Source organism: Paralichthys olivaceus, chromosome 9, assembly GCF_024713975.1.
Source record: "Paralichthys olivaceus isolate ysfri-2021 chromosome 9, ASM2471397v2, whole genome shotgun sequence".
NCBI classification, from domain to species: Eukaryota; Metazoa; Chordata; class Actinopteri; order Pleuronectiformes; family Paralichthyidae; genus Paralichthys; species Paralichthys olivaceus.
In genome coordinates, this window is record NC_091101.1 from 7,056,317 (window position 1) to 7,084,229 (window position 27,913).

At 39.9% G+C, this 27,913-nt stretch overlaps 1 protein-coding gene across 4 annotated transcripts in view; it reads left to right on the plus strand.

Annotated features, from left to right (window-relative positions):
• Nucleotides 1–27,913, plus strand: part of il1rapl2 (interleukin 1 receptor accessory protein-like 2) — a 352,381-nt gene that overhangs the window by 314,067 nt on the left and 10,401 nt on the right. For all 4 annotated transcript variants that reach the window (XM_069532092.1, XM_069532094.1, XM_069532093.1 and 1 more), the window contains exons 8-12: nucleotides 6,738–6,870; nucleotides 14,710–14,855; nucleotides 24,963–25,103; nucleotides 25,890–25,950; nucleotides 27,008–27,117. In XM_069532092.1, coding sequence (XP_069388193.1) covers nucleotides 6,738–6,870; nucleotides 14,710–14,855; nucleotides 24,963–25,103; nucleotides 25,890–25,950; nucleotides 27,008–27,117 — 591 coding nt within the window. The remainder of the gene's footprint in view (nucleotides 1–6,737; nucleotides 6,871–14,709; nucleotides 14,856–24,962; nucleotides 25,104–25,889; nucleotides 25,951–27,007; nucleotides 27,118–27,913) is intronic.

Sequence of the window (27,913 nt, forward strand, 5' to 3'; positions counted from 1 at the left end):
AGTTCAATATCCTTACTCATATTGTAAATCCCTCACCAACCCTGAGCCGACAAATGAGTATAGCTTTTAGCTGCACGCATTTTTCATTGTGCCTGTCAAACAAATACATAAAATAAACAGTGGAGCAATTATGGTCTATGTGTCCCTTCACCCTTGTCACCACCTGCCACGTGTATCCAGTGAGCCCGTGGAGGTCCAGACCTCTAGGTTGAGAACCAGTGGGATGCGACGAGAGTTTTAGGCAAAATGTGATAATTGGGGCCCCTAAATTAAAGCCTGAGAACACTGTGGCTCTAAAGGAGCTGTCTGGACTTAATAGGACTACCACAAGTGTTTTCCCAGACGTGTGCAGCTCTTGCAGAATGTTTTTTACTCTGCAGCACAGAAGCAGTATTTAAGTGGAAAGGATCAGTGTGTTGGTAAAGTCCATGTCGCTGGAGCATGCTGCCGCTAGAATTAAACAGTGTGCTTATGCAAGCTTTGACTGGCCGCAGCTCACTGTCTGAAGTGGCTTGATTCTTTGCTGCAACAACTGACAGCTTTAAGAAAAAGAAAGTGTTATATGATGAAAACATATAAACATAAAACCATCATCCCCTATGGTGCTACGTGCCTGTTAAGTGCCTTCAGGCTCTGTGCTAACAGGATGCATTCACTGGCTCCATGTTCACAGTGATGGATGAATCAATGCTTCAACCTTTGCAGACACAAACTGGGCTGTGTTGAAGCAGATAAGCAGGTCTTCCTCTGAGAGGACAGAGACTTTTCTGCACAGGGAATATAAGCTGAACAAATTACCAAAGAACAATGGCATGTTATATTCAACACGGACTGACAGACTTTCTTGGTTGGAAATGTGGAAACACGCCCATATCCTTATCTGTTATGGAAAAAGAAGATGATATGAAACATACATCGTTTAACAGAGGTCCCTGTAATATCACATTTCCAGACCAGGAGTCCACAGCCATGTAGCAGCTAAATTCTGCCATGGTCTTCATTAAGCACATTAGCATGCTCGCAGAGTCATATGTAAATAATATAGTAATAAGTAATAGCAAAGTTATGTGCAGTCAGGTGTATAAGTCTGTGTGTAGATTCATCCTCCAGGGAACAGGAATCTGTATAAATTGTCACGTCAGTCCATGCACAGTGTGACAGACCAACTGAACAACCTACATCAACTTTCTTGGAGCCTCACATGGGTAAAAATGGAAATGAATCAAATCCTGTTTGCATCCCAATAAATCTTTGTTGATTGGCTTTTGACACATTTTACAATGCTTGTGATGGAATCACTGCATAAATATACAAAAGTCCTACTTTTTTTTTCAATCTCCTCGAGCCGACCGCACCTATCATCATAACCATTATCCTCCCCGAAGCAAGTCAATCACCTCATATTGTATAAACTGCTAAATTAATATCTCTCGTCTGTCTTTAACTACTCTGAATGGAATCCATGTGTAACAATCTTTCTATAGATGATCTAGTAAAGCTAATTAAAACTTATTCATCTGTACTGGAACTCCCTGCACCCCTGACACTGCTGGATTTCCAGGGAAAAGGGACAATTCAATTCAATAACCTTTATTTAACATTAATCTAGTGAAAAGTAGGCCATGTTTTAATGAAGGGGCTGAATCACAGATGACACGAAATTTAAAAATATATCACATCTATTACTGTAATTCCAGGTCTATTAACACGGGTCCTTTTTGTCGTACTCATCAAGTCAACTAATGCAGGATTCTCTCAGTGTGTGTGTGTGTGTGTGTGTGTGTGTGTGTGTGTGTGTGTGTGTCTGCACAAGAATACTGTTATGGCAACCATCATATCTTAATATGTTCAAGGTTCCCAGGGCTTTCCCTCATATGTACGTACATACAAAAACTCCTTCACATGCAGACACTAGTTGTTTCTGTGCTCTAGGCCTTTCCGTTTGGCTGGCCCCTTTTGGTTCTTTCTTTAAATTGGGTTAGTAAAGCTTGTGGGTGAAACTTTTGAATTGTTGTTTGGCATCCTCTCTTAATATGCTGTTTCCCGAATGAGCCTTTTTTCGAAATCTCCTTCAAATCTTTTTTTTAATCATCTTTAGCAGCAATGAGCACCAATGATGAGGGGGAAACTGCAACATTTTTCCAATGTAGCTGTCTAAGCTGGAGATGGTTTTTACTACCATACTATAAAGAGCTAAGTACTTCAGAGATCAGCCTCCTTCAGTGGGCCATAGTGTAAATGTTGGGCTTGTGAGATAAATGATACAAATGTTTGCATTAGTTTTCTTTTTTAGTGAAATATTGTTGTTTTTTTTGTTTTACCTTGTTGGGTTCCAGTCTTTAACGGAAGAGAAAAGATGAAATGTATCTCTGGATCTGTCACACAGACATTGTAACTGTTGCATCTGCCCCCAAGTGGTTCATTATAAAGGTTCAGAGGTAAAGAAACACTGGAAACCACTTGTCCACTTTTTTTCAGTGAAATTTGAATCTGAAAAGCAGCTGTTAAATAAATCTGATCCACTAGAACTTTTCCCTCTGTAATGTGAGTAGATGTATGAAGTAGCATGAAATAGAAGATTCTCAAATGATAACTCAAGTGACTCAAACCGTAGCCTTCAAAATTTGACTAAATGTACTCAAGTCCTGAGTACCTAACAGGAGCATTTCTTTACTTTATACTTCTAATCAGTGACATCTCAGAGGCAAATTAGATTTTACTCTACTACATTTGTCATTTGTCAAAATTATGTTTTCATACCCAACCTGAAACCATGTATGTCCAAAGGGTTTTGACTATAAATATTGAGATAAACTGAAGTATTAAGTGTTCCTAAATAAATCTACAGACCCTCTTGAAAGGTTTTTAGAGATATATGATTTTCACAGGACAAACATTACATACTCTATAGAAAATGATGCATTGCTGTAGGATAATGAAAAGCAGTGGTCAGTAGATCAAGTTATTTCATATGATAGCGAGCACCAGTGAAAGTTGTGAACAGAACTTCACTTCAGTGACATTTCTCCAGTGAACTGAATCTCTGCAGTGCTGCTGCTGAAAGCATCTGTATTTTGTTAGTGCGGAGGTAAAAGAGTGTCTGTCTACATCGATAGGAACAGGAAGCAGGAGGAGAAAGACTGAGCAGACCTAGACTGTGAATAATAACAAAGAGAAACATGACACACAGAAGGTGCGGAGAGGAGACAGCGATATGTGGAGAGATGAGAGAGAATCTGCTTTAGTGAACAGAAATGAAAATCAAGGAACATGGAAACCCGGAGACTGACAAGTGCAAAAGACTAATGATGTGAACAGAAAGTTACAATAGTTATAGAGGAAGAAGCAAAGAAGACAGACTCCCGCTGTACCTCCCTAAATTTCCCATCATCCTCTGCCCATTCCACTCACTGTTCATGAATAGAAACATCACTGCCTATCAGTTTGATATCTGTCAGAACAGGTAGTGTTTTGGTATTAATACTCTTGGTGTGAAATACATTTTTATAAACTTGAAATAATTTTAATTTCACAAAAAAACTGTAATTTGGCAGATAATGACATTCAAAACCTAAACATCACATGGATGTTGTAAGAGTTTTAGTGCTGAATACATTGTATTTATTAAATAAATTCAGCAGTTCAATGTCGGGTTGGATATTTAATTAAAAAATGATAGATTTTTTGAAAAGATTAACACAATATTTTAGAATGTATTAATAAATAACATTGAATGATGGATGTGTCTTACATTTTTATTGAGGAGTAAGACGGTTTGTGCAGCTACAGGAATTTCTATCACTTCATTTTGTTGTTGCCAAAAGAAATATAGAACTGATGAGAACAAAAAATAGTTAAATGGTATTTCATTTTAATAAATGCTTTATATTTGCCTTCAAGCAGTTCAGTCCAATTCAAAACAGGAAGCCAAGTTAGGAAAATTAATTGAGAATAAAGTGCATTTGTACAGCACTTCTCTAGTCTTAACTAATACTTCTTCTTATATTATAATTTGATCAGTTGATTGACACCTGGAAACTTTGCAATAGAGAACTGAAATGAAATCACAGCTCCAGCAACCATGTTAAGAGCAGAGAATTAATCTTTTTTTAATTCCTGACTTATGAGATCAAATCAAATACTGTGAAATTATTCTGATTATTATTATTTATTTTTATTTTTTGCAGTGTGAACATAATCAAAACACAAGGTTTTACAGGCAGAAGGAAGCAGATGTAGATTCCTCTTGCTCAGATGGTAGCATTAGAAAATGAACTAAGGCCAAGCACATGCAGTTTGGACTGATGCTCACATTCATCTGCTTTATTATGTGCATGTTTGTGTAATGAATATGTGAGAGGCAAAACAGCACAGACGGGTCCATGAGGCTGAACTCAAGTAACAAAGACTGGACTCAGATCAGTTTTGACTCGCTGTTTACAAACTCACCTGTGGTTGGTCGAAGTGAGGTCTTCCTCTATTGTTCACACCAGAGAAAACAGCGTTTAGCTGTGATCACACTCAGCAGCAGTGTGAAGTGATGATGCACCGACGTGAGAAAGCTCCCATCAATCACTGGTGCAGAGTTTTTCTTTGGTACTGATGACAGCACCAACCTTTCAGTGGTGTTCCTCCCGCTGCTTTAGCCCCAAACACACAACAGTGACCTGCTGGAATGTTTTGTAGACTGGATTTCAGGACTTGTGTTGTTATTGCTGGAGATCAACGCACACATAGACACACAAAGTCACCCAACCTATACATACACCCTCATGCCGCACAAGTGCAAACAAAATTGATGAATTTAATCACCATAACATGCTGAGAACACAAACACTCCCTCAGGGTGCTAATCAATTACTGTGGAGCACACACACATACAATCAGGCAAAATTAATTTCACTCTGACCCACGTCATTTTTTTATTTACCAGTTCTGCCATGTGTGTGTGTGTGTGTGTGTGTGTGTGTGTGTGTGTGTGTGTGTGTGTGTGTGTGTGTGTGTGTGTGTGTGTGTGTGTGCTGCTGTTTGCAGGATGTAGCCTGCCACAGCAAGGGGAACCACCCTACACCACACCATGACAATCCACCAACAGTGAGATGTTTGAGGCTTTGCAAACCATATTGTTGGCTCGTTAGAATTTACCACTTTGGAGACAGAGAAGTCAAAGCCCTCTGTCTTCTCTTTTTCCTTCACTCAGAATAACTGATGCAATGAAAGCAAACAAAAAGAAATATGACATTTCCATATGAAACGGTTGCATTTTGCCACGACCACGAGATAAAACCCAGTGTTTACTCGAGTTAGCCAGTTTTTGAAATGTTTTAACCTTGGAGGTTTCTTTCTAAAATACTAATTCCAGGGATTACTTTACAGAGAGACGAAAGAGAGACTCGCACAGCAACACCTGGACTGACCATTCGCTCTGCATGAGACTAGCTACAGTCAATGACTAAAATGTTCAGTGTTAATTTTCAGTTATCTGACAACAAACAATGATAAACACTCAACCTTAGCATTCAGTAGCGGTGCTTGACTGTAACGATAGAGCTATCATTATGATAATACTGCGCTATATCATAATTATCTGCTAATTGACTGCCTGACGAGGTAGCGCTCATTTGAATAGTCATTAATGCTCCATCATCACCATTGATAGCTGTAATCAGTGACTGGTGGTTTCAAGGTCTTACTGGAGGGTGTGTGGATATGGACTACACTCATATATGTGTGATTAGGTTTGTGTGTTGCCTTTCAACACATTAAGGATACAATTATTCTATAAAATAGCTCATCTTAGGACATATAGTTCACTTAGCCAAGTGTCTGCAGGAGTAACATCCAAGAACCATTTCACCTCACTTCTTCCAGCCAGTGCCAACTTTAAGTGCCAAAGCACTTTAGCTTCCAGGTCCCCCTGGTTGACCTGGGGGTATAGCGGCAGTTTGTCAGACTTGCGGCCAAATCATCCCAAAAATGTATCCAAAAGTTGTAAACTTCACTGTTTTAATGTATTGCAAAATAAAGATGATAAGAAAATGAAATGCTGGAGTCTAAAGTCCATTGATCTGCTATTTATATTGAGGCTGAGGATGAGGCTGACGACAGTAACAGTAACTGCCGTCACCCACCTTCCCCTTTACGCATTCTGCTCGCCATATATTATCACCCGTCCTCACCACCTGAGGAGGGTGCATGCTCACAAACACAAATAACAATTAATGATATTTAAATAAATTTAAATAAATAAAAAGTGGCTCCCACAAATAGAACAAAGTTACACATCACATGTGTCATAGGGAGAAGAAGTTTTGTGCGTATCATCTGTGAAAATTGATCATTTTAGAAGTAACTTGAGTAACTTTAGTAAGTCTTACACTGTTATAGTTTTTGCTCCATTCTTTTCTCACTCATGATCATTATGCCAACAGGAGAACAATCAGTTTAGCCTTGAAAGACTTCAAGCAGGCACCCTGAGGCATACCTATACTATATGTCGACATTGGTTCCTGACGGTGGCAACAGGCCCCTCATTATACATTATACCCTTCTATAAAACACCAACTTTCTTCATTAATTTCCTCCTTTGCTCAAAGTGGACCATTGTCATGTTGTGTTACCTTTACGCTTTCCCCTTAGCCCAAACCACAGCATGTTGCAGTTACAGTGGAGAGACCTTCGCTGTCTGTCATCCTGCAGTCGTGTGTATTGTAACAGTGTTGTGGTGTGTGTTGCAGGTATGCCTCTCAGTTTGGACTGCAAGGCCTTTTTCGGCTACAGTGGAGAGAACAGGAGGCCCATCATCTACTGGATGAAAGGGGAGAAGTTTGTGGAAGAGCTAGCGGGACACATTAAAGAAAGTGAAGTCAGGTAAACACTCCATGCAGCATCTACTCATGACTCACATGTGTGGGCCGCTAACCATTCAGGAGAACGATCCAATGTCGCTTGTACATAATATTAATATCGTAAAGTTGCTTTTCCCCCACTCCAATGAAACACCGAGAGAGAGAATCAATTACACACACTCAAGTTTACAGGTCTCTGTTGTTAATTAATTTCTGCGAAGACTGGACTCCAGCTGCACTCCTCACACTGTCAGCATCTAATTTACCCTCTTATGATTTATGACTCATTGAGAGCTCTCTGACAGATTCCATCTCAACTTCCCCAAAGAATTATGAATACTAATAATAAAGTTAAAATGAATTAATTCTCTCTCCTACTGAGACCAATTACATTGCTCTCTATTGGGGAAACCCTGATTGTCTGTGGGACATCAAATATCATTAGAATAACCTGCTGGATCACCTTGGAAACCTTCAGAACATACATGTAGGGCATGGACCTGATCAGACATTACTACCTTTTTTATGTTGCATAGAAACTTCTACATAAACTGTCCTTATAACCAAGACATAATTTAAATATATAGGCTACAGGCAGAGGGCTCTTGCTCTTGTTGAGAGTAGAATGTGTGTGAATCTCAGTGGAGATCCACCAGCTGGTCCAGGAGCTTTGCCTCGATGATCAAGGATTGGGGAAACGTTTGTTACTTTGTTCAAACAAGTCTGTCAGCTCTCTGATCCGTCGTCTCTGGAGACGTTGAAATTTAGTGAGCTTAACATTGGCTCAACACAAGGCACAAGTTGTATGGTACCAGTTAGCTATTAGAACAGTTTAAATGGGGAAAAAAACTAACTAAAAATCTCAGGTACTAATTTACCTCTAGATCTGCTGGTTTCTGGTCATGATAATCGAACAATTGACCAATCATGTTTGAGCCCGCAGGTAAACAGTCTGTGTGAAGAGCAAAAAGGGTGGATCACATTGACCAAATGTACAGATAGCTGCTGCCAATATGTTGTTTGCTGAAACACGTATCAAAATTCAACTTGTGTGATAAAAGAAACTAGTCGGACATTGTGCTGTGAACGGAAGAAGAACCCATCATCAGACGATAGCTGATAGGCTCCAGATTCATATCATGGTAGCTGCAGTTTGTTGTCATATAGCCATGCAGGCATAGGCCTGAACGATTTTTGTTCCAGCCAGTGGGTGCTTCAAACTGTTGAATGTCTTGATAAACCCTGTGCAAAAAACATATTTTCATAAATCCTCACCCAGAGGCCCAAGGAACTATAAACTATTTAAATTGGATTTGTTTTTATTCACCATTGTCTTAAGTTCTTTATGTAGATTGGACCAACAGGACACTGATTTGTGGTAAGGGTTTGGAGCTAGAGACTCACTCAGGTGAATCACAGACGTGTAGTCCTGCAGTCGTTCCAATCTGGCACAAACTGTGACATCTGATATCAAATCAATGTAAATTTAACCCCAACTGTGTGTTGGGCACACATTGGCGCATGGCATTCTCTGTGGGTGCAGAATTAGTGCCTAGGGGTCCAGGTATCCAGTCGCAGCCACCACTATTTCTTCTTAATGAATGTTGTGCTTTGAGCAAAGACACACCTTACAGTTCATTGACTAGAACAATGTGACAATGTGGATGACACTGGGCTTTTTTTAGCTTAATTTTAGGTGTTCAAAACAATGCAAGAATAATATTAGGTACCAGGCTCCTAAAAGTAGTTAGCCTCACAAAAACAACAGCCTATGGAAAACCACAGATGTCTCTCATTGAGTGTTTCAGAAAATGTATCAATAACATTTACATGTTATTCCCTTAATGTAGATTGTTAATATGTTCAGTTTTATCAGCCTAATGCCAGAATGTGCACAGACCTCTGTATAAGCACAGCACATGTGTCAGAGTGGGCTCAGATGTTTCTGCAGTTTTCAGAAATAACCTTAACAAAGCTTTTATCCAGATTAATATTTTTTTAATGACAGGGCATCAACTTTATCAAGGAGGATCCACTTTCCTGGTTCCCAGACAAGGATTTAGTACAATAACAATCTAGAAAAAGAAAAACATGCAGTTTTATTGTTGTCATTGCTGTGATAACTTTTCCTCTGCAGGGCTTTGCAAGTGCTCTAGGGGGCAATGACTGAGTGAGGTATACCCGATTAAAGACCATAAATCTTAGCTGAAAACTCCTCTTGTTAATACGGGTGTGCTGCCGGCACTGAATGAATATGTAATCTATGCAGCGACACTCTGGTTGCAAAATGGATGAACGGTTCATCATCTGCTGTACATTGTAGGATTACACATGAAATGAAAGGTTATTACAGGCTGGGTTATATTTTCTTAGCTCTCTCTATCAGGTGTTTTGGTTGTGATAAAACTGTTTTCACTAAAGTAGCTGATAGGATTTTACAATGTGATGACGACAATAAAAATTGGTCCAAAGGGGAAACAAAGATGAGTTGATAGACAAACAAGCCGTAAACAAGTCTATAGTTTGGCCAGATTTGTTACCATGAGTTTAAACTATATGTGACTGCACCAATAATGTGTGTGTGCACAACCACAGCAGGTACAGTTTAAAATTAAACCAGGGAATCAGTTTGAAAGCATTAACAGAAGTTTAAAAATCACCTTCACATTTAAAGTTTAACCAATAATCACTATAATGAACTATTAACAAATTGCTCTTTTCAGTGTTTATAGAGTTTGCACTTCCTTTTCTCGTTTTCATGTTAATGTTCAACATGCTCATGTTTGAGCAACACCACTCCACATTCACTTCTGATACACTTACTTACTTTATCCTCTTCATCTCTTGAGGCGCATGAGGCCTCAACGATCTGCCTCCATCTGGGCTACGTGGTGGACGACTCCCCATGTCAGGCCCACCTTGGCTCAGCCATCACGGTTTGCTGCCATCTTGTTTTGAGCCGACAGGTTGTGTCTGTCTTAGGATGATCTTTGTTATCTGGTTCTGGTCCATTTTGAGTACATGCCCAAGCCATCGACATCTGATCTCTAGCACCACACTGTCTGTGAGTCTTCTTGTAAAGAATACAACATACTGTCAAAAGATATACTATAAATTAGAAAAGATACAACACAGAATTTCTTTTTATAGTTTCAATCATAAGCAGAAACTCTCTCATCTCGATCTGAAAGTGGTCAGAGCCTTTAAGGATAGAGAACATTTTAAATTGTCCTCTGCCCCAGAGCTGTTACATGTCATCAACTCCGCCCACCAATAATAATGTGTACGTTTATTCCGTCCTAGAAGAAAGCCTTTTGCATCGCTATTCACCAACTCCCTCCAAACAGAGGTCAGAGGTCAGCGTCAGCTCCCCAACAGCAGCCCTGCAGCTGGCAGAGGTGACTTTAACAGCAGCGCTGCTCATGTACCAGGGCGTAAACCAAGGTTCCCAGCTTTAGAGATGCTCCCTGTCACTGCTAAGTTATTTATTGGCCTCTGAAAATGTTCGCTCCCACGTGCGTAGTGTTGTAGATAAAGAGAACAGAACTGTGCATGAGTGTTAGCGTTTAAACTTGAAACTAATCATGCCCTGTGTATTAAATTAACCTTTGCCTGATGAGTTTAAATCTTTCAGTGCAATCCTCCAGCCGACTTAGACACACTCCTGCTGTGATGCACATTAATCTGTTCATGTTTAGCTCCCTCTGCCCAGTCTGATACTGCCCTGTCCTGGTCACTGTGTGAGGCTGTGTCTGTTCGCACATTGCCGCCCTGTGTCCTCCTCGATAATGTGGATACCTGCGATAACCACGGCTTGTTCCCCTGCAGTATGTGGGAGAGCTGTTGACACTTTTCTCTCATTATTAATTCACCCGAGAAGAAGAGCAGCCACCTGTGAAGTTGGTGTTACAGAAAGAAAACCTTTGTCAGTGTTCGGCTGATGAAAATACACCTTATCGTGGATTTAATGCTTTTAGTCAAAATATGCTCAAACGCACCTCGAACACGATAACTATGAGCAGCATCATCGGTTTTACTGCAGTTGTTGGCACAGCTTCACTGTTGAACTACTTCACAATTGTGCGACTCAGCGATGATAGTTCTTGCTTCGTTCATGTGCGATGAATTTGTAATTAGAATATTTCCACTTGGGCCGGTGCTTGCTTCACATTTTTACTTGAAGGCACCATTGTATGTCCAGTGAAGTGGAGAAGCATCTTTACCTGCTTGAAATTCACATCAGCTGTACAATACAACTGCTGTTAGAAATCAGAGACTGACCTGAACTGTCCACCTACAAAACCTGATTTACAACACACCTCTTCAAAACAGTTGTTAATGTGTGATTAATAGTGTGTATTTTATATTTCTAGTTATTTGCTTTCTCTGTAAAGTGTCTTTGAGCATTGATAAAATACTTAATTTTAAAATGTGTTCAAAGATATCAACTACATGAATAAGAAATGAGAAAAAAGAAGTTGCTGGAAAAATACAATAAGTAGATGGGTGAAATGGAATAAATAAAGTAAAAATGAGATCGCGCAATACGATTACACACAAAATCAATGGAATAACACAATTTTGTGTCCAATGCTTGAGTTAGAAAATTTGAAAGCCAATTATCCATGAAAACGAAACCCACTGGACTCAGGTCCTGGCCCTGACCTGAGCTTGAGGGGGATCTAGCCCACCACTGGTCAGCCTCAGCCCCCCTCTGGAAGCGACAGTCATCCAGACACAGCTGCTGGAGGAGCCAGTGAAAGTCCCAGAGCTGTGTGCTCTTTCAGATGGGCTGGTGGTCCCACCAGACGGCCCTGGCTTCTGGTGTGTCCACAACACGTACACCACAGCAGTTGGAGAGTTGTCCTCTCCTATGCTGACTCCTTTTGGTGTTTCCACAACATGTACAATGCAGTAATTGGACTTTTTAACTTTGCTTTTGCTTTCACATAAAAAACTAAAACTGAAAGAGCATCATGTGCCTCCCTAAAAGAAGGTGAGAGGAGAATGAAAGGAGGTGAGAGAGAGGATGTATTTTAACTGAGGTTTTTAACAAGTCACTGCTTTTGACAGTGACCTCTAATGGTCTGCCCTGGTACACATCAGAGTGACGCACACACTGAAAATCACGAACACACACACACACACACCAGTGTGAACCGAGGTGCTGGTATATTTCGTCAGGAACACTTGAAATGTTTTGTTCTATAATTCTTTCTGCAATTCAGAGTCAGCGAGCATTTATATTGAGGTGGTTTGGAGTTCTGTTCCCACAGGGTCCACATATTCTAAAAACATGTTGATATTCTATGAATATTAGCACTTAGATACAAGCTCTGAGTGACACATGTTGTTCTCTTTCATTGTGAAACACCAACAGAACTACATGATGAAAGGACATGTTGCCTTTCTCGCAGTTCGAAATGGTTGGTCTGTGTCAACTCGACACTCGACTTCTGTAAACTAGGATATTCTGCAAAGAAGAAGAATAAAAAATATCTGTGGCCTGCCTGGTGTGTTTTGACAGTGGTCTGTATGGGAAATGCTGTTTCTTTTTTCCCCTTTAAAATCTTGCAGCCTTCGGTTTGGCTGATCACTGGAGAGCCAAACCACACCATGACAAAACAAATCTCAGCCAGACTCAGCTCAGCTAATGGGAACCAGGCATATGTTGGTCTTTCTTTGTTTTATTTCCTTCTCTTCTGATGTTCTTTAAAAAAAATTGACAATGCAAATCTTGTCAGAGGGAATCCACCACAGCTGACAGAGCTGAAGTTTCTCTACAGGCTTATACTTGCTTAATAATGTACTGAAAAAATGGCTTTGTGTGAGAGGCAATGAAAACTGTGCACGTTTTACATTCACTTCAGACATCAGGTAAATTAAAAATGTTGCTTTAAAACGACAGACATGTGTTGAAAGTTGCAAATATAACCTTGTGGAACAGACTTGGAAGCCATTCTGTAGACTATCACACACAGCAGCACCTGTTGCAGCATATAGTTTACAGTAAAATGCAGTTCTCAATAATTGCCTTGTCATGCTTGACTTCCTGTTCTGTCATATTGCTCTATTTTTGCAAGTCCACCTTTTCCTCACCGTGATTACAGTTTAATCCTTACATTCTTGTTGCAGACACAAGGGTTAAATGCGGAGAACAATTTCATGAATGCATGTAAAAGTGTTAACGTGACGATAAAAGTAATTCTTCTTCTTCTTCTTTTATATTAGAACAAATGTTTTTCATACTGGTTCATCGCCCATGTCAACAAATAAGGACCATACAGATTATTCTTGTTAGTCTCCTCTCTATTTTCTCTTGGCCTGTACTAGAGATGGACGAATATATCATCTATCAGATAGATATGTATATGTATGTAATAGACATGTGTGCATGTATGTATATGATGATTCATTCATTCAGACCCTCCTGACATATACCCACATGCAGACACACAAACACAGTGTATATACACTCAGACACTATTTATTTTAATGTTTGTTTTGTGCAGCACCTTGTTTTGAAAGGTGCTCTATAGGTAGAATTTACTTACATTACTTACTTACATTCAGGACACATTTTAATGTTAGGTGTGAGCAGATGAACCCTGAGGTCACTACACAACACATTTTAACCTATCCTACCCTCTGAAACACTGGATGAACTTTATCAATAGCAGAGAGGTTTTGTTAAATTAAATGTTGGACTAAACCTTTAACTGACTCTTAAACTGCTAAACCTTAAATAATGAGTGACAAGCATAGCTGTTTAGCAGTGCTGCTCTTTACGGCATTTGGTAACATGCACCCACTGAAACCTGTAGCCTTAGTCTTTTTGGTTTGTTATACTGAAGCTGCTTTCAGACGTGCACTGAAGTCCAGACATTTTCCTGAAATTATCCAGAGGCGCTGTGTGTGAGAACACGGATTTCAGTTGTTCCATTTTCTGGAACTTTTCCTTCCAATTGCAAATTTGGCTCAGTCTTGTTTTACTGAAATAAGTTCCTCAATAAAAATGATCTGTAAACTTGGTGTTGAGTTTATCATCCCTGTCATCATTTAAATAACTACAGACCCACACTTTAAGAAGCGTGTACACTAATTGAATACAGCAACTTTAAAGAGAAATTAAAACATGAAATAAATTCAATTATTCAAAAAATGTCAAATGAATGAAAATATGAATTAAGTCAAACAAGATCATTTTCTGTTACAGGCACCTTAAGCTAAATGTGCTGCTGGACCAACTGTGCCAACTCAAAACCTGCCACCTGCACAGTTAGTCTGATGTCAGATATCACTGGTTATCACTGCATTTGACCTTAAATCAGGCTTAAAGCTGCACATTGTGACCCAAACATCAGTTCAGTCCCCTTCTCCTCCTCCCTCGTTGTTGCAGGTTTTTACAGGAGTATCACCTCACCATAAGGAGAGAGGCTGTTTCCAGCTGTCACCGATGTTTTCTATGCATGCCTCCTTGCTCCCTCTGTCCTCCTTTTTCATCTGCTCTCTACTCTCCTCCACTCCTCACTTCTCTCTTCTCTTCCTCTTCCTGTACACCTCTCATTTTCTTCTTCCTCCTTGCAGGGAATACATTTGGGAGACATAGACCTCCTGTCTCGATGATGTTTACTTCTCTCTCCTCTCACACTTCGTCCTCTACCTGTCCCTTCTCTTTATTATTTTAAGGACCACTCTGGGCGAGAGGAAACACATTCACTCTAATGTTTTTGTATTCTTTTCTCTGCTCTTTTAACACCCTCCTCCCTGTATTCCTTTAAGGGTTTTTAAATGAGCAAATTTAAGGACAAAGATGTTTCTGCTTTCTATGACTACCCTGGACTTCTCTTTGCTTGTCTAGGATCTTGAGGGAGCATTTAGGGGAGAAGGAGGTGCAGCTATCCCTAACATTTGACGCTGTGGATGAGGCAGACCTGGCCAACTACACCTGTTATGTGGAGAACCATATAGGGAAGCGCAGTGGGAGTGCTATACTGCAGAAGAAAGGTAGATTACACTCTCTTTGAAATTCCCTTCCTTCCTCCAGCTTTTTTCCGTTCATTTGCAAGAATCAAAGAAGTGCAGCACATGTAGACAAACCCTGCCAATGTATTGTCATCTCCTTATTGTTGCTTTTCCTCAGACAATTAAACTGAAAAATGATCACAAACAGCTTGCAGGTAAATTACTCATGAAAGCAACTAGCAGGACATGGTTCAAATTTGTAATTGTATCCGTAAACTGATTGTCTGTACCACTGGACACCGTCATGAGGAAATGTTTATGTATGGGGCCTAGAGTAGGGCCCTGTGGCCCCCCATAGCTGCACTCTGTTGCAAAATTAGATACATTTATTTTTCTTCTTCAAAATAACATATAGAAGCAATAATCAATTACATAGCAAGAGGGAAAACAGTTTTCTTTTAGAAGGGGTTTAATTTATCATTATTAACAATGTGTAGCTTTTTGAGACTTTCAGTAGCTCGTCCTGTAATGGAAACATCACCGAACAAATTCAACATCACAGTTCAGATTTTTTTGCCCAACTCCAAAGTATAGTAGAGGAGTCTGAAACCTTGACTGTATCTTGTCAGACACCAAACAGAAAGCTTCAACATTGACTGGGTGCAGGGGTAATCAACTAGTGTGGCTATGACTGAACTTAAATAATCCCTGCCCACACGTCTAAAACGTACTTATTAGCACATTGTATCCTCTTTCTTTCATGTGAAATAAAAGTGTACTGCACAACTTGTCACCAGGAAAATGTGACATTTCCATGTTATTGAACAAATGTTAGTCATTGAAATTTAGAGGTTTATCTGTCATAAACAAACAGAGAACCTCTGGATTCAAAGCTTTCACAGTATGATTTCCCAAAGGCAGTTCTTTATTTTTCACTCTGGCTCGCTAAACATAAAACCACGTCTGCTCTAGTTACCTGGGACATAGCTCTCTTTATGGTTCTGCTAACAAGGAATACCCTTCCAGCTCAGGAATTTATGCTGCTTTTTATGGCCCAGTAAATATTTGTGGATGTGAACAGCTTCCAAGATAATTAAGACGTTAACTGTGTGCTGTTATGGTGAAATGTGTAAGATGTAGAAGGTCTTCTGCAGCTTATTTTCAACATTTAGGTAGCTGTAGCTGAATGAAATAAAGTAGTGTCATTTACATAATTTCTGTCTCTATCCTAACTTAAAATTCAAGTTGCCACATTTCAGAGTACTGAACTGTGTACCTGGCAGGTGGTGCGATGAAAACACACTACAGCAAAGAGTGCTGAGCACCACAGATGGAGACAATGCATGAGGGCACCGCTCTCTTTGTAAAACATTTATTGCAGTCCTGTGGTATCTTGCTTCCTATCTGATGAGCTGAGAGAACAGGCCGGTTTGAGTCAGAGGCCACGGCCCAAAGAAACACAGGGAAACCAAGAGTGACTGAGAGAAAGAGAATAGCAAAACGGCACTGTGGGAGGACATGAATTGTCTCCGTTACCTCAATTCTCAATGGAAAAGAGAGCGGCATGAATGCTCACCATGAGAAATAAATGCAGAAAAGCAAGGGCAGGGAGAAATGGTGAAAGTGGAAAGAGATAAACAACAGGCAGTGGAATGGTGGGAGATGGAGAACAATGGAGAAATAATAGATGCAGATAGAGGGATAAAGATTGGGAAGGTGAGTGGTGTGAGAGAGAATTGGGGAGACGAAGTGAAAAGAGAGAAGAGGGACTGAAACAGGTCTTTATCTCTCCCTGTCTGACTCCTGCTGAGTGCCTTGGGTGTCAAATCTATCTTACTATACTTAACTAGCACCCTAGGGACTCACACACAGGCACAGGTGCACACACACAGAGACACACACCACCAGAGGGGGTCAGGATGAGAATTGTTGGGTCGTCACTCCTTAACACTGTAATCACTTGGATGAGTACAGGAAACTGTGTCTACAGGTGTATGGACACTCTGAACCCATAAGCAGCTTGGCTATAATTTACAGCATATTCTGCATATGTGTACGATCCCATCTGACACAAGCACAGAATCTCATACTGTACACGCCCCTCACGGGAGCCATTAAATGAAACGGCAATGTTTGAAAGCATGGCCCTGTATTTGAGAGTGCACATTATCGTCCACACATATAAAGAATATAAGACATAAACCCTCAGTAGAAATAGCTGGTACTTGAAGCAGTTATCAGCACATTTAAATTGTTCTGTAGCTTCACAGTATTTCTCTGTGCCACTGTAAGAGCGTTATATGCATCCGATACAGGTTTTCTTCAGATTCTGAATTGCTACATTGATTCCATCAAAATATTAACTGCTCTATATCCCAATGCAAAGAGTAGGACTTAAAGATTTGCTTCCAACAAGTGTCTTTTTAATTTTTATTTGCATGGGACAGAGAAAAATCCAACAATTATCACAAAAGTGACTGTGACTGGGTAGTTCACCGAAAAATGTAAATTCACTTATTATCTACTCACCACTCTGCCGATGGAGGGGTGAGTGAACTGAAAAAAACATGACATACCTCGCGGATGTAGCAATGCGAACGTGCACCCCGCGTGTGCCCTTTGGCAAGAGTGTGTGCGGTTTTCCGGTGCGTCCATGAGAATGTGAACGCCCCTCCGAGGAGGCTATCAGAGGACATTTATCTACTGAAGCGCCTTTTCTTTGGGGCTAAATTTTCCAAGGTTGCTTCTGGTTCAGAAGACGCTATTTCTCTGCCACACCAAAGGAAAGTTTTACTTGAGTAGGAGTTGTTGTTAGTGGGTGCATACGTAGTCGCCTTGGGGCCATGTCTGATTCGTGGGCATTACTGGTACACAAGGAGCATGGCACTTCTAATTGGTCAGCATGACTTTAACACTAGAACGGCATGAATTTGTAAAACCACTGTCATGACACATTTAAACCTGGTCAAAAGCCTTGCTGTGCGCGTTGTTTCAAGTCGTGAATGATCATCTTGGGATACATTATCATTTTTGTTGTGAGAACATTCTCACCACTTTAGATTTCACATCACTTACAAATTCGTGATGTAGGCTATATACCGTATGTTATCTCTCTTTCGCATGGATAGTGATTTGCCGAGCTTGTGACCAGATAACCTGTGAAAATATGGTCCTAGAGTTGTCCTGAAATTACTGCAACTGTTTGAACCACAAAAAGATAGAGCTAAAGACAATCAGAGGCAATGTCATAGTGTTATGGTGCTTGAAATAAGTAGATAACTTATTGTGTGAAGAGAAAAAGAAACAACAATGTAGTCAGTGTTATCCTCAAAAACCTTTTAGTTTTAACAGTGTTGTCATTTTCTTGCTTGGAGTGGTCAGGTCAATTGCTATATTGCAGCAGTAGATAGCGACTGACCATAGGCTTTATATCAAGAGGGAAAGTGCAACCTCATTTATTCCCACTATACAGAAATAAAGGCAAAATATCCCAGATATGCTAGCAGTGAGGTCATGTCAATACACATGCTAGACCAATCATGAGTCTGTCTCAGCTGTCAATCATGACGTGGGGTCATGGCGGCCTTACAATGAGGTGTGGTCAGGTGCATCTTGAGGCAGTGGAAAGTGATTGACCAAGGGCACATTTTAGAGACAGTAACATTCACCTTCATGGGCAGGTGCACAATGCACATACACTCTAGCAGACGAACAGGGGTTCTACATGCGTGCTAAATGAAGCGTTTGCTTTGCAGAGAAGTGTTTTCTCTTGGTAGTTGGCAATCTGCACGTGTAATGGAAAATCCCCCAAGGTGCAAGCAAACACCTGGTCGTAAGGGAATAGGTGATGGCTCTCTGATTGGTTTACTGCAGGTGATACACATTATTTAAGAGACTAAGTACAACCTTTTTTTTACCATGCATCTACCACAGGGACATTCAACTTATAAAAGTGGATTTGTACACATGCTAAGATCCTTAGCTCTTATTCTTTATATGAAAGAAACATATCTAAACTCAAGACAATGGCAAAACAATTTGTGATGCCCACCCATATATTTTTTTACTAACCACTCTAACTAGCCAGACGACTGTTCTGACGCCTCCTGGCCTGAAGCCTTGAAGCTTATAGAGTCATATTAAGGCTCCTGAACACAACACGACAGCTTAAACAAAGCACAAGTTATCAAAGCTTGATTTCATGCGTGTGTGTGATTGAATTAGGGTGTGCTCTCACCCTGCAGCGACCCAAGGTAATAGCACACATGCACACACACACACACACATCCACAGTACATACACCATACACATCCACTTATTGTAACTGACAGAGCAGAAAGAGCTGCCTTCAGCCACCATGATGAGAGTCTTACTAGAAAGAAAAATGGAGGGAAAGAGGCAGACTTAAAGAGTTGACAGGAGACAGAAGGGATTGAGAGACAATGACAAGCAGAAGGACCAGCTTTCACTCTGAGGGCTCTGAAGCCTTCGAGTCACCGCTGGCTGCCAAGATTTTATCTTTATCTGGAGGGAGAAAATCTAGATTTGGGGATTATAGTGAGGACCGATATGAGCAATGGAGATGCACCCTCCAAATATTTCATTTGAGAGATAATATGTAACTAATGTCACAATACATTCGAAAATCACCCCTAAGCGTTTTGAAAAAGTCAAATAAACTATTTTATCTCTTACTTCTTGTGGATAACATATTTATAAGACTCTGGAGAGAAAACTGTAAAACATTATCACAGAAATCATAGAAACAACTAGTCTTTAATCTGTTACTTAAACTCCACAAATTCAGGACATGATGTCTTAACCTGTGAAATTTAACATTGTGTGATCGCTTCTGTGCGTCAGGAGAACATTTCCAAAGTTTGACGAAGAAGCACTGATGATGTCATTAGGTTTGTCATTTCTAGTGAGAGCACACTGGTTGTGTTCATTTAGAACAATTACATTCATTGAACTTGGTTCCTTAAGTTATTGAACTTGATCATTTATGAGCTGAATGAATGACTTAATAAAGTCTAATTCCGTTGAGTCACATTTTAAGAGAGCAGGTAAACCTTATTTTTTAAGTTTAGCTAGTTTTGCAGTATTTTACAGTGATGAGACGAGAGATGAGGACTTACAATGATGGAAGTTTCTAGTGGCCATAGCATCCCATGGAGATTGATGAGACAGATGGAACATTGGGAGTCAATTTATTTTTACTCCATATTTAATGTAACTTTGACACAGTGCTTTGGCATCATCATGTTAAAAACGTAGAATCTTCAACAGGCTGGTGTCAGGGGAACATTACGTTATGTTCAAGAAGAAAGAGAAAGGGTATGACTGGGAGGAAAGTTTTGGTCTGGAATTTTCATTTTTGAGACACCATCACCATTCACATCTAAACATACTTGAAATTCAAATTCTGCACCCACTTTGCTGTGCACTGATAGCAGGAGATGGCAGCAAGTGAAACAGTACTGGTGGAAAATATGTGAGGAAGATAGATGGAGGGGGGAGTGGTGAGAGAGGAGCAGAAAAGAAAAAGAGAAGGAGAGGAACACACGGGGGGCAAAAAAGGATGGATGGAGGCAAGGAGATGGAGAGAGGAGCGGAGGTTTCTCAATGCGTCTCATTACTAATGGAAGTAATGGTGTTTCATTTATTGTCAAGCAAATATTTAGTTAAATTTGAGTATTTCTCTCAGACGCCTCTTCATCTCACCCTTACTCTTACTCCCCCTCCCCCCAGCTCTGTCGCTGTCCCTCCTCTTTCCACCATGTGCAGTCAGGGCATCTGCGTGTAAGTGGTTTAGCTGGAGAGTAGAGTTGGAGAGACGTCTACTGGTGAAATGTGGTAATGTCAGTGTGTACCGTGATGAAAAAAACAACATGCAAGCAATGAGAGGGTTCATTTCATAAACATGTCATCAATAAGACTGTACTTTTTTTTTTTTGCTTTGAAATTGTGTCTCACAGTTCTTTTTATATTCTTCAAACTGAAAAGGAAAAAGGAAACAGCAACATATAAATTCCAATTCATCAGTGAATGGGATAAACATTCTTTACTATATATTATAAAAATAGAAATAAACAAAAGCAGTACACAAGATCAAAGTAGTTTGGCTGTTCAAATATGTTCTAATGTTAAATTCAGCGGGACAGAAGGATTGTCTTGCAGTATGAGGGTATGTGTTCCACAGCTGATCTCTCCAACATGGAGAATTCAGTAAAACATTTACACGTCTGGTTAATCTGCATTGATCACTAAATTCGTCTGATAGGACTCTATTAAATGATTTACACACAAAATCAGGCCGATGCATACACCTCGATAAAATGACATATACATACAAAAAACATGCATCTACAATCTAGGCAGCAGATACTGATGACTACAACTCAGCTTTTATTTTGATAGTCTTACCATAAAGTTTAATGTTGGTGCATGCTGTTTTATCAACTGTCGTGTCACCATGAAAATCTTATCTTTTTCCATAACTGCTTGTTGTGCTCCTTTAAATGTGGTTCAGTCCAAATGTGGATTATTTAATAATATTAGGCAATTAAAATAAATCCATAAAGATCACTGACATGTTATACCTTGTTCCGCTGCACTTAAAGAACCTATAGAACATAGAGTATAATTAAGTGCATTTACAGAATATATATATATATATATATATATATATATATATATATATATATATATATATAAGTACAGTAATCATAAGTACAGTATTATAACATTATGTTATAATACTGTACTTATGAGGTATTACCTTGCTATACTCAAGTGACTTGTTCCTGTGCAAATGAATATTTTCAATGAGTAAAATATGACCAATTTATAAAATACTTTGTTGCATTGTAACATCATATTAAGTTATATAACACTATGACTGAAATCCTTCACGGCCACATCATCTCTGACTGACACCCTCAGTTAAATAACAGAGTATCACTTCTGTGAAATATCAAAAGTTACACATGAGTGACAGTGGTCACACTGTGGGACCAGGCTGAATGTTACTGCCACACACTGTCGCACAAAACTGACAAGAGAGGAAAGAAAGCCACTGATTCAAGTGCACGCATCAAACTCACTTTGTTCATCTGATTCCATTTAGATGTTTAACATTCTGCTTCATGAAAATCTTGAGACATTCATTTTACAACTTCTCTATTTTTTGTACGTAACCAACTTCCTAACAGCAAGTTTTCTGACTGTGGTGCATGTGTAGCTCTGACGCTCTTCACTTGAATCTTTACAGAAGTGAAGTGAGGAACATATTATTTGTTAGATATCAGATGTTAATGGGAGCTAGTTTTCTCGGCTTGTAAAATTGCATCTGACGGTTCAGTCCAGGCGGTGAGGTGAGGCCGTGCTCTCAGGTGCACACACAGAGCTGCTGACTGCTGCTTCTCAGTCATGATGACACACTGCTTCTGTCTGACCTCAGGGTCAGGGGGAACACAGTGGGAAATCAATTGTTAGGATAAAAGGCCAAATCATGTACTAAAATGATAATAATGTTGTGTTAAAAGCAATTTGACAACATTATGTATACTATTAAAACATTTTTATGTCCCTCAGCACTTTGCATATTGTATAGTATATAGTGTGTTGTCCAGGTATAACTCATGTTGTGGGGACTTGTCTTCCTCATAGGGACTTAAAACAAGTTTCTAACTGCATTTATGTAGAATTTGGATTCCTTAACAAACATAGCAGTTCAGAATTCAATTCTTGTTCACACATCGATAGTGATGGAACTGCCATTCAATGTCCTCGTCTGATCTCCAGGATTTAGGAACATGTGGACAGTAGCCACTGGGATTCAAACCAGCAGCCTTGTGATTAGAGCACACACATCCTGAACTTAAGTTAAACTTTCAGCACAAAAATGTTAAAATAGTCCATTACAAGTAAAGGTCCTGTATGGTTGGTTAAGGTTTGGCAAAGAAAATGATTTTGTTTAATACAGAAAAATGTGAGAGTGACTTGAGACACAACATGTTTATTTACGTTTAACTCAAGAGCTTTCGCTGCCTAAACCACATGTGGGCCTCTGGACATGAACCACAATCTCTGGTGTGACCGTCCTGAACTTTCCTCCCTCAACCAGCCTCTCTAGACTCAGCAACCTTAATTAAATATGCAGCTTCATCGATTCAAGTAAAGAACAGCTGCTGACCTCTGTAAATGCAGCTGTCAGAAAATTAAAACTGGTCTGGACATGGCTTCAAACGGAAGCTGGTTGAGTTAATGTTAATGAACACACACATGCACGTCTCTCTATAGTTGTGAGGACACTCACTGACATAATGAATCCCCTAGCTCCTCACCTTAACCCTTACCATCACAACTAAATGCCTAACCCAAACCTAATTCTTACCCTTAATTGTCCCTCATAACTATACAAGTGTATAGACATGTGCTCGCACACACACAACAAGCAGAAATGGTCTTTGTGTGTTCGTACCCTGACGCTTTAGTGCATCATGTAGGCTGCAGAGCGCGTGTGTGCATGCATGCGTGCATGTGTGACAGGGGGAGATAGTGATAGATCATATTTCCCATGGTGTCATTCACTAGTCATGTTCCATTAATCTCCCATACACTCATATTGCCTATGATAGCACAATCAGTCCCTCATAGTGTGAGATTGTGTGTGTGTGTCCACGTACATTCGTGTGGTATTGAGCTCAAGTGAACATATATTTCTTTCCTCATCAAACATTTTCAAAGTGTGGTTTACATCAAGGTTTACTCTTGTGCAGACTCCTCTTCACTGCAGCACATCTTAACTACCTGTAGGTCAGTGGCCTAGTTTGAAACCATGGCTGTGGACTGTCCTTGTACATCCGCTCACATCCATTGAATAGTGAAAGAAAGCTGCTATATGCACGGCTCTTTATTGGCTGTGACAGAGTTTTTCCCATACAAAATGCACAAAAGCCTTAGCTAAGCCTTAGCTTAGTTATTTCCTGTAATACACTTGAAGTTCATTAGATTAGTTTATGGAAACGGACAGAGCCTTCTGTACACATCCGTACACATCTGTCCACAAGTGCATGTCGTCATTATTTACATCCTCAAACACCAACCACAAACACTCTTGCCCAATGGCATCACTACAAGGTGCACATTTGCATCACTACGTCCGCTAGCTTTGCTACTACGGAAGTGGACTTTAAGGCTTAAACACAGTGTAAATGATTTTGTTTCGGGTTGAATATGAATGTCGGGGCTTGTGGACACTTGGATGACACCAAATGAACAGTATGGAGGCATGTTGTGTTTTTTTCTGGTGTATAATTACTTCTGAGGAAGAGGTGGCTGCAACGCTGTTTACCTCTGGGACTCCAAAAGTGTTTTGTGAACTCAAACACTTCACCCGTCCCTCCATCAGCATAGTGTTGATAGTGAGTGAATTACATTTTTTGGTGAACTTTCCCTTTAAGTTTGAGAACCTTCTTGCTTGAGCAGAAACATAGCTGAATGGGAATTTAAGACACCCTTATATTTGCCATGTGCACAGAGGTGCAGAGCGACGCATGGTAAAACAGACCTGCAGCTTTTTTTATATAAATATATTTATATATATATATATATATAATCCAGACAGAGAGCAGAGAAAAGATGGAGACAAGCATGCAACCTGGTTGCTATGTTTTCATCATAGCATGTGCCCTGTTACTGGCCGGCGGCTACACGCCCACTGCCCACGGGATGCAGTCCAGAAGAGTCCCAGACACAGCAAAATATGAAACATTTTCAAGTACAGTCAGAGGGTCTGTGCACATGAAACACACCCACACACCTCTAGTGATTGAGAGGTTAAAGCCTACCCAGTCACTGTTTATTGGGAAAATCCTGCATAGTGCACCTTTAACTTTAACCTTTAACTTCAACTAACACAAGTCCACAGAGAACGGTTGCATGAGTACAAGAAGCAATCACAGAATAATAATTAAGCTGTTAAATAGTCACCTCTTGACATCCAGCTGGTGTGTGTGTGTGTGTGAGAGAGAGAGAGAGAGGGAGAGAGTTTTATTGTGAGTAACTGATCTAGAACATTTTATATTTCGTTTTGAAAATCTCTTCTTCTCCTCCCCTTGCTGTTTCTCTCTGACTGGTCTGTAGATATGTATCGTCTGGAGTTGGCTGGTGGTCTCGGGGTCATACTGCTGCTGCTCGGGGTCCTGACTGCACTTTATAAATGTTACAACCTGGAGATCATGCTCTGCTACAGGAGACACTTTGGCAGTGATGAAACTGAGGATGGTAAGACTTGTCTCACTGCAGCACTTGATGAGTGTGTGTGACTTTGACTCAACACAATGACTCTTGTGAAGTTATTATAGAATCAAGATGATAAACACAACAACGATTATCCTTAATCCTGAAGCTACTGATGAAAGAAAAGCACAAGAGTGATTCAGCATTTTAGTTTTTCAGTTGATTGAGTGATTATTCTTGTATTCATCGACAAAATAATGATGAGCTTTATTTGTAAAGCCCCCTTTGAAAAGTAAAATTAACAAATCAATAAGAGCAGATGGATCATAGCTATATAAAACAATAGCAGAGAGTCAATTACACAGACATGAGGTTATATTGATTCAAGTATTGATTTTCACTTTAAGTTCTAAGTCAGTCTGATTTTCTTTGTAGGGTGTTTTCAAGCTACATGTGCTGCAGCCATGAATTTCAGATTTTCTTTAGTTCTTCAGACCAAATGTTGAAATGATCAGAAAGTGTCCACGTACAGGAAGTCAAGAAACAGCCTACAGCAATATTACGTGTCCAACATATAACGTGAGGAAAAAAGTGTATTTTTAAATGTGTAGTTGTGACAAAGATAAAATGTGCTCTGTGTATCGAGCCCAGCGATTTCATGTTGTTCTCAGCTGTTAGGGAGGTCAAAGATATAAGTGGGCTTTAAAGACGCTCAAACTCTCCAAAGATATGTCTGAGATGATGAGTGATGTGATGCAGGCGCTTCACATGAGTTAAAGTGATTTTCAGAGAAAGAATAATGTGTCATTCTCCTGCTGCCTCTCTTCACAGATAACAAGGAGTACGATGCTTATCTGTCCTACACTAAAGTGGACCTGGACTCTCTGGGCAGGTGAGTTATCTCACTGCACACGTGAAAGCTAAGTTGTTGGTGTTTTTTCATTCTGGCTCTCCACCTGTCAGTGACTGCAGCGCAAAAGAAGGACTTGATCACGTGCGGCCCTTTACCTAACCAGCTGATTTCCATATTAATGCGTTAGTATAGATTTTACTGTGATTTTACCCCAAGGACTTTCTCTCTCAGAGGGAAATGAGAAGAGTGATACCACACTCTCTTGTCTGTGCATCGTGTGCAGAGCTGCAGCCATGTCATAGGGGACCTTAGCTTAATGTGAATTGGAAGCAGGGGTAAACAGGTAAAGCCTGGCTTTGATCAAATATCTGTACCATCAGTGAAGCTCCAATCTCACTATGAGTAATAGAAATGTAGGTTCTTTGAATGTAGAAAGATCTTGGAGTAGGAATTGGATCAGAGTCAAAACTTAGACATCTATCTAATATATATATATATTTGAACTGCACCTATTACTGACACTTGCTGCTGCCTGACTTTTAACATGTTCTAAAAGAAATGACCATTACACCAATCCTTACTGCACTTCACCTGTGAGTGGTAGTATTGATTTAACAGTTTTACTGCTTGTTTTTTAAGCCTTGTAGAATTAGGCTCCCACTTGTATCTGTGATCGCTGCCTGAGATCCTCCTGCAAGACAAACTGTTCCAAAATCACAACTTTTGTTGCTCGGGTCCCTCGGGCTTTAGGCAGCAAAATTTGGGCATGAAAGGAATGGCTAAAGTAATGTTCGGGTTCATTTCATTCAGGAGAAGAATAAAAGCATTTCTCAAAATATTCTTTAACATAACTAAACTAAGCTAACGACTATAACTCATACCTTCTTCTAGCTGCTTCACAGTAAAGGTCGGCTTTGTGGGACAACTTGTAGTGAAGCAAGGTTATGATTATAAAGGCAGTGAATTAATTAATAATGTCAATCATATGCATCCACACGTTCATATTGAACCCATTCAGTACTATTAACACCAGTGATGTTTTTGCATTGGATTGTGAATCTGGAGCCATGTTAGTTATTGTCTTTGTCTCTGACAGGACGAGCAGCGATGAGGAAACGTTTGCTTTGGAGATCCTGCCCGATGTTTTGGAGAAACATTATGGCTACAAGCTGTTTATACCAGACAGAGATCTAATACCCAGCAGTAGTAAGTATCCATCTATACGTCCATCTGCATACCCCCACAAGCGCGCACACACACACACACAGGTACACAGGTTTCACTCATCTCTCTATGGGCAACTGTAGCTCCCAATACCCAGAATTCATCACTCTGTCAGAAAAAATAAGAATGAATGTGGGTCTTCATTATAACACACTCACAAAAAGACACACCTTTGTGTCTGTTCTCAGCTGTAGCATGTGCACTTGAACCACAAAAGCACTGATATACAACAAAACAGTGTTGCTGTGCCTTAAACACATTTTCTCACTACACAACGTAGCTCATGCCTTCGCTTTGACAATCATCAATGCCCCCATATAATGTACAGGTCACTAATAGCACACATACACACACACACACACACACACACACACACACACACACACACACAATGTACAACTGACACATGCTGAAGAGGGAAACATGTAATCCTTATTGCCAAACACATGCAGGCACATACAGTCAGCATTCATCTGTCGGTTTATGATTTAAAATTAAAGTAAAATAGCAAGTATACTGGGGATGTACTGTATTTCACACACACACATCCATCATTCTTGAGCTCCTCTCTGGCCTTACTAGCTGCAGGGACAGTGAATGAAGCATTCCGATTGGAATGCATGTGTTTGTGCCATCAGCACAAATAAACGCATGCACATTATATCACACACCTAGTGTTTTCTACAGCAGGGAAGATTTTAAAGTTGTAGTAATGATTTTTTAATCTCAACTATGACATTTCACCACAGACAATTATCAGAGAACCTCTTAAAATCAC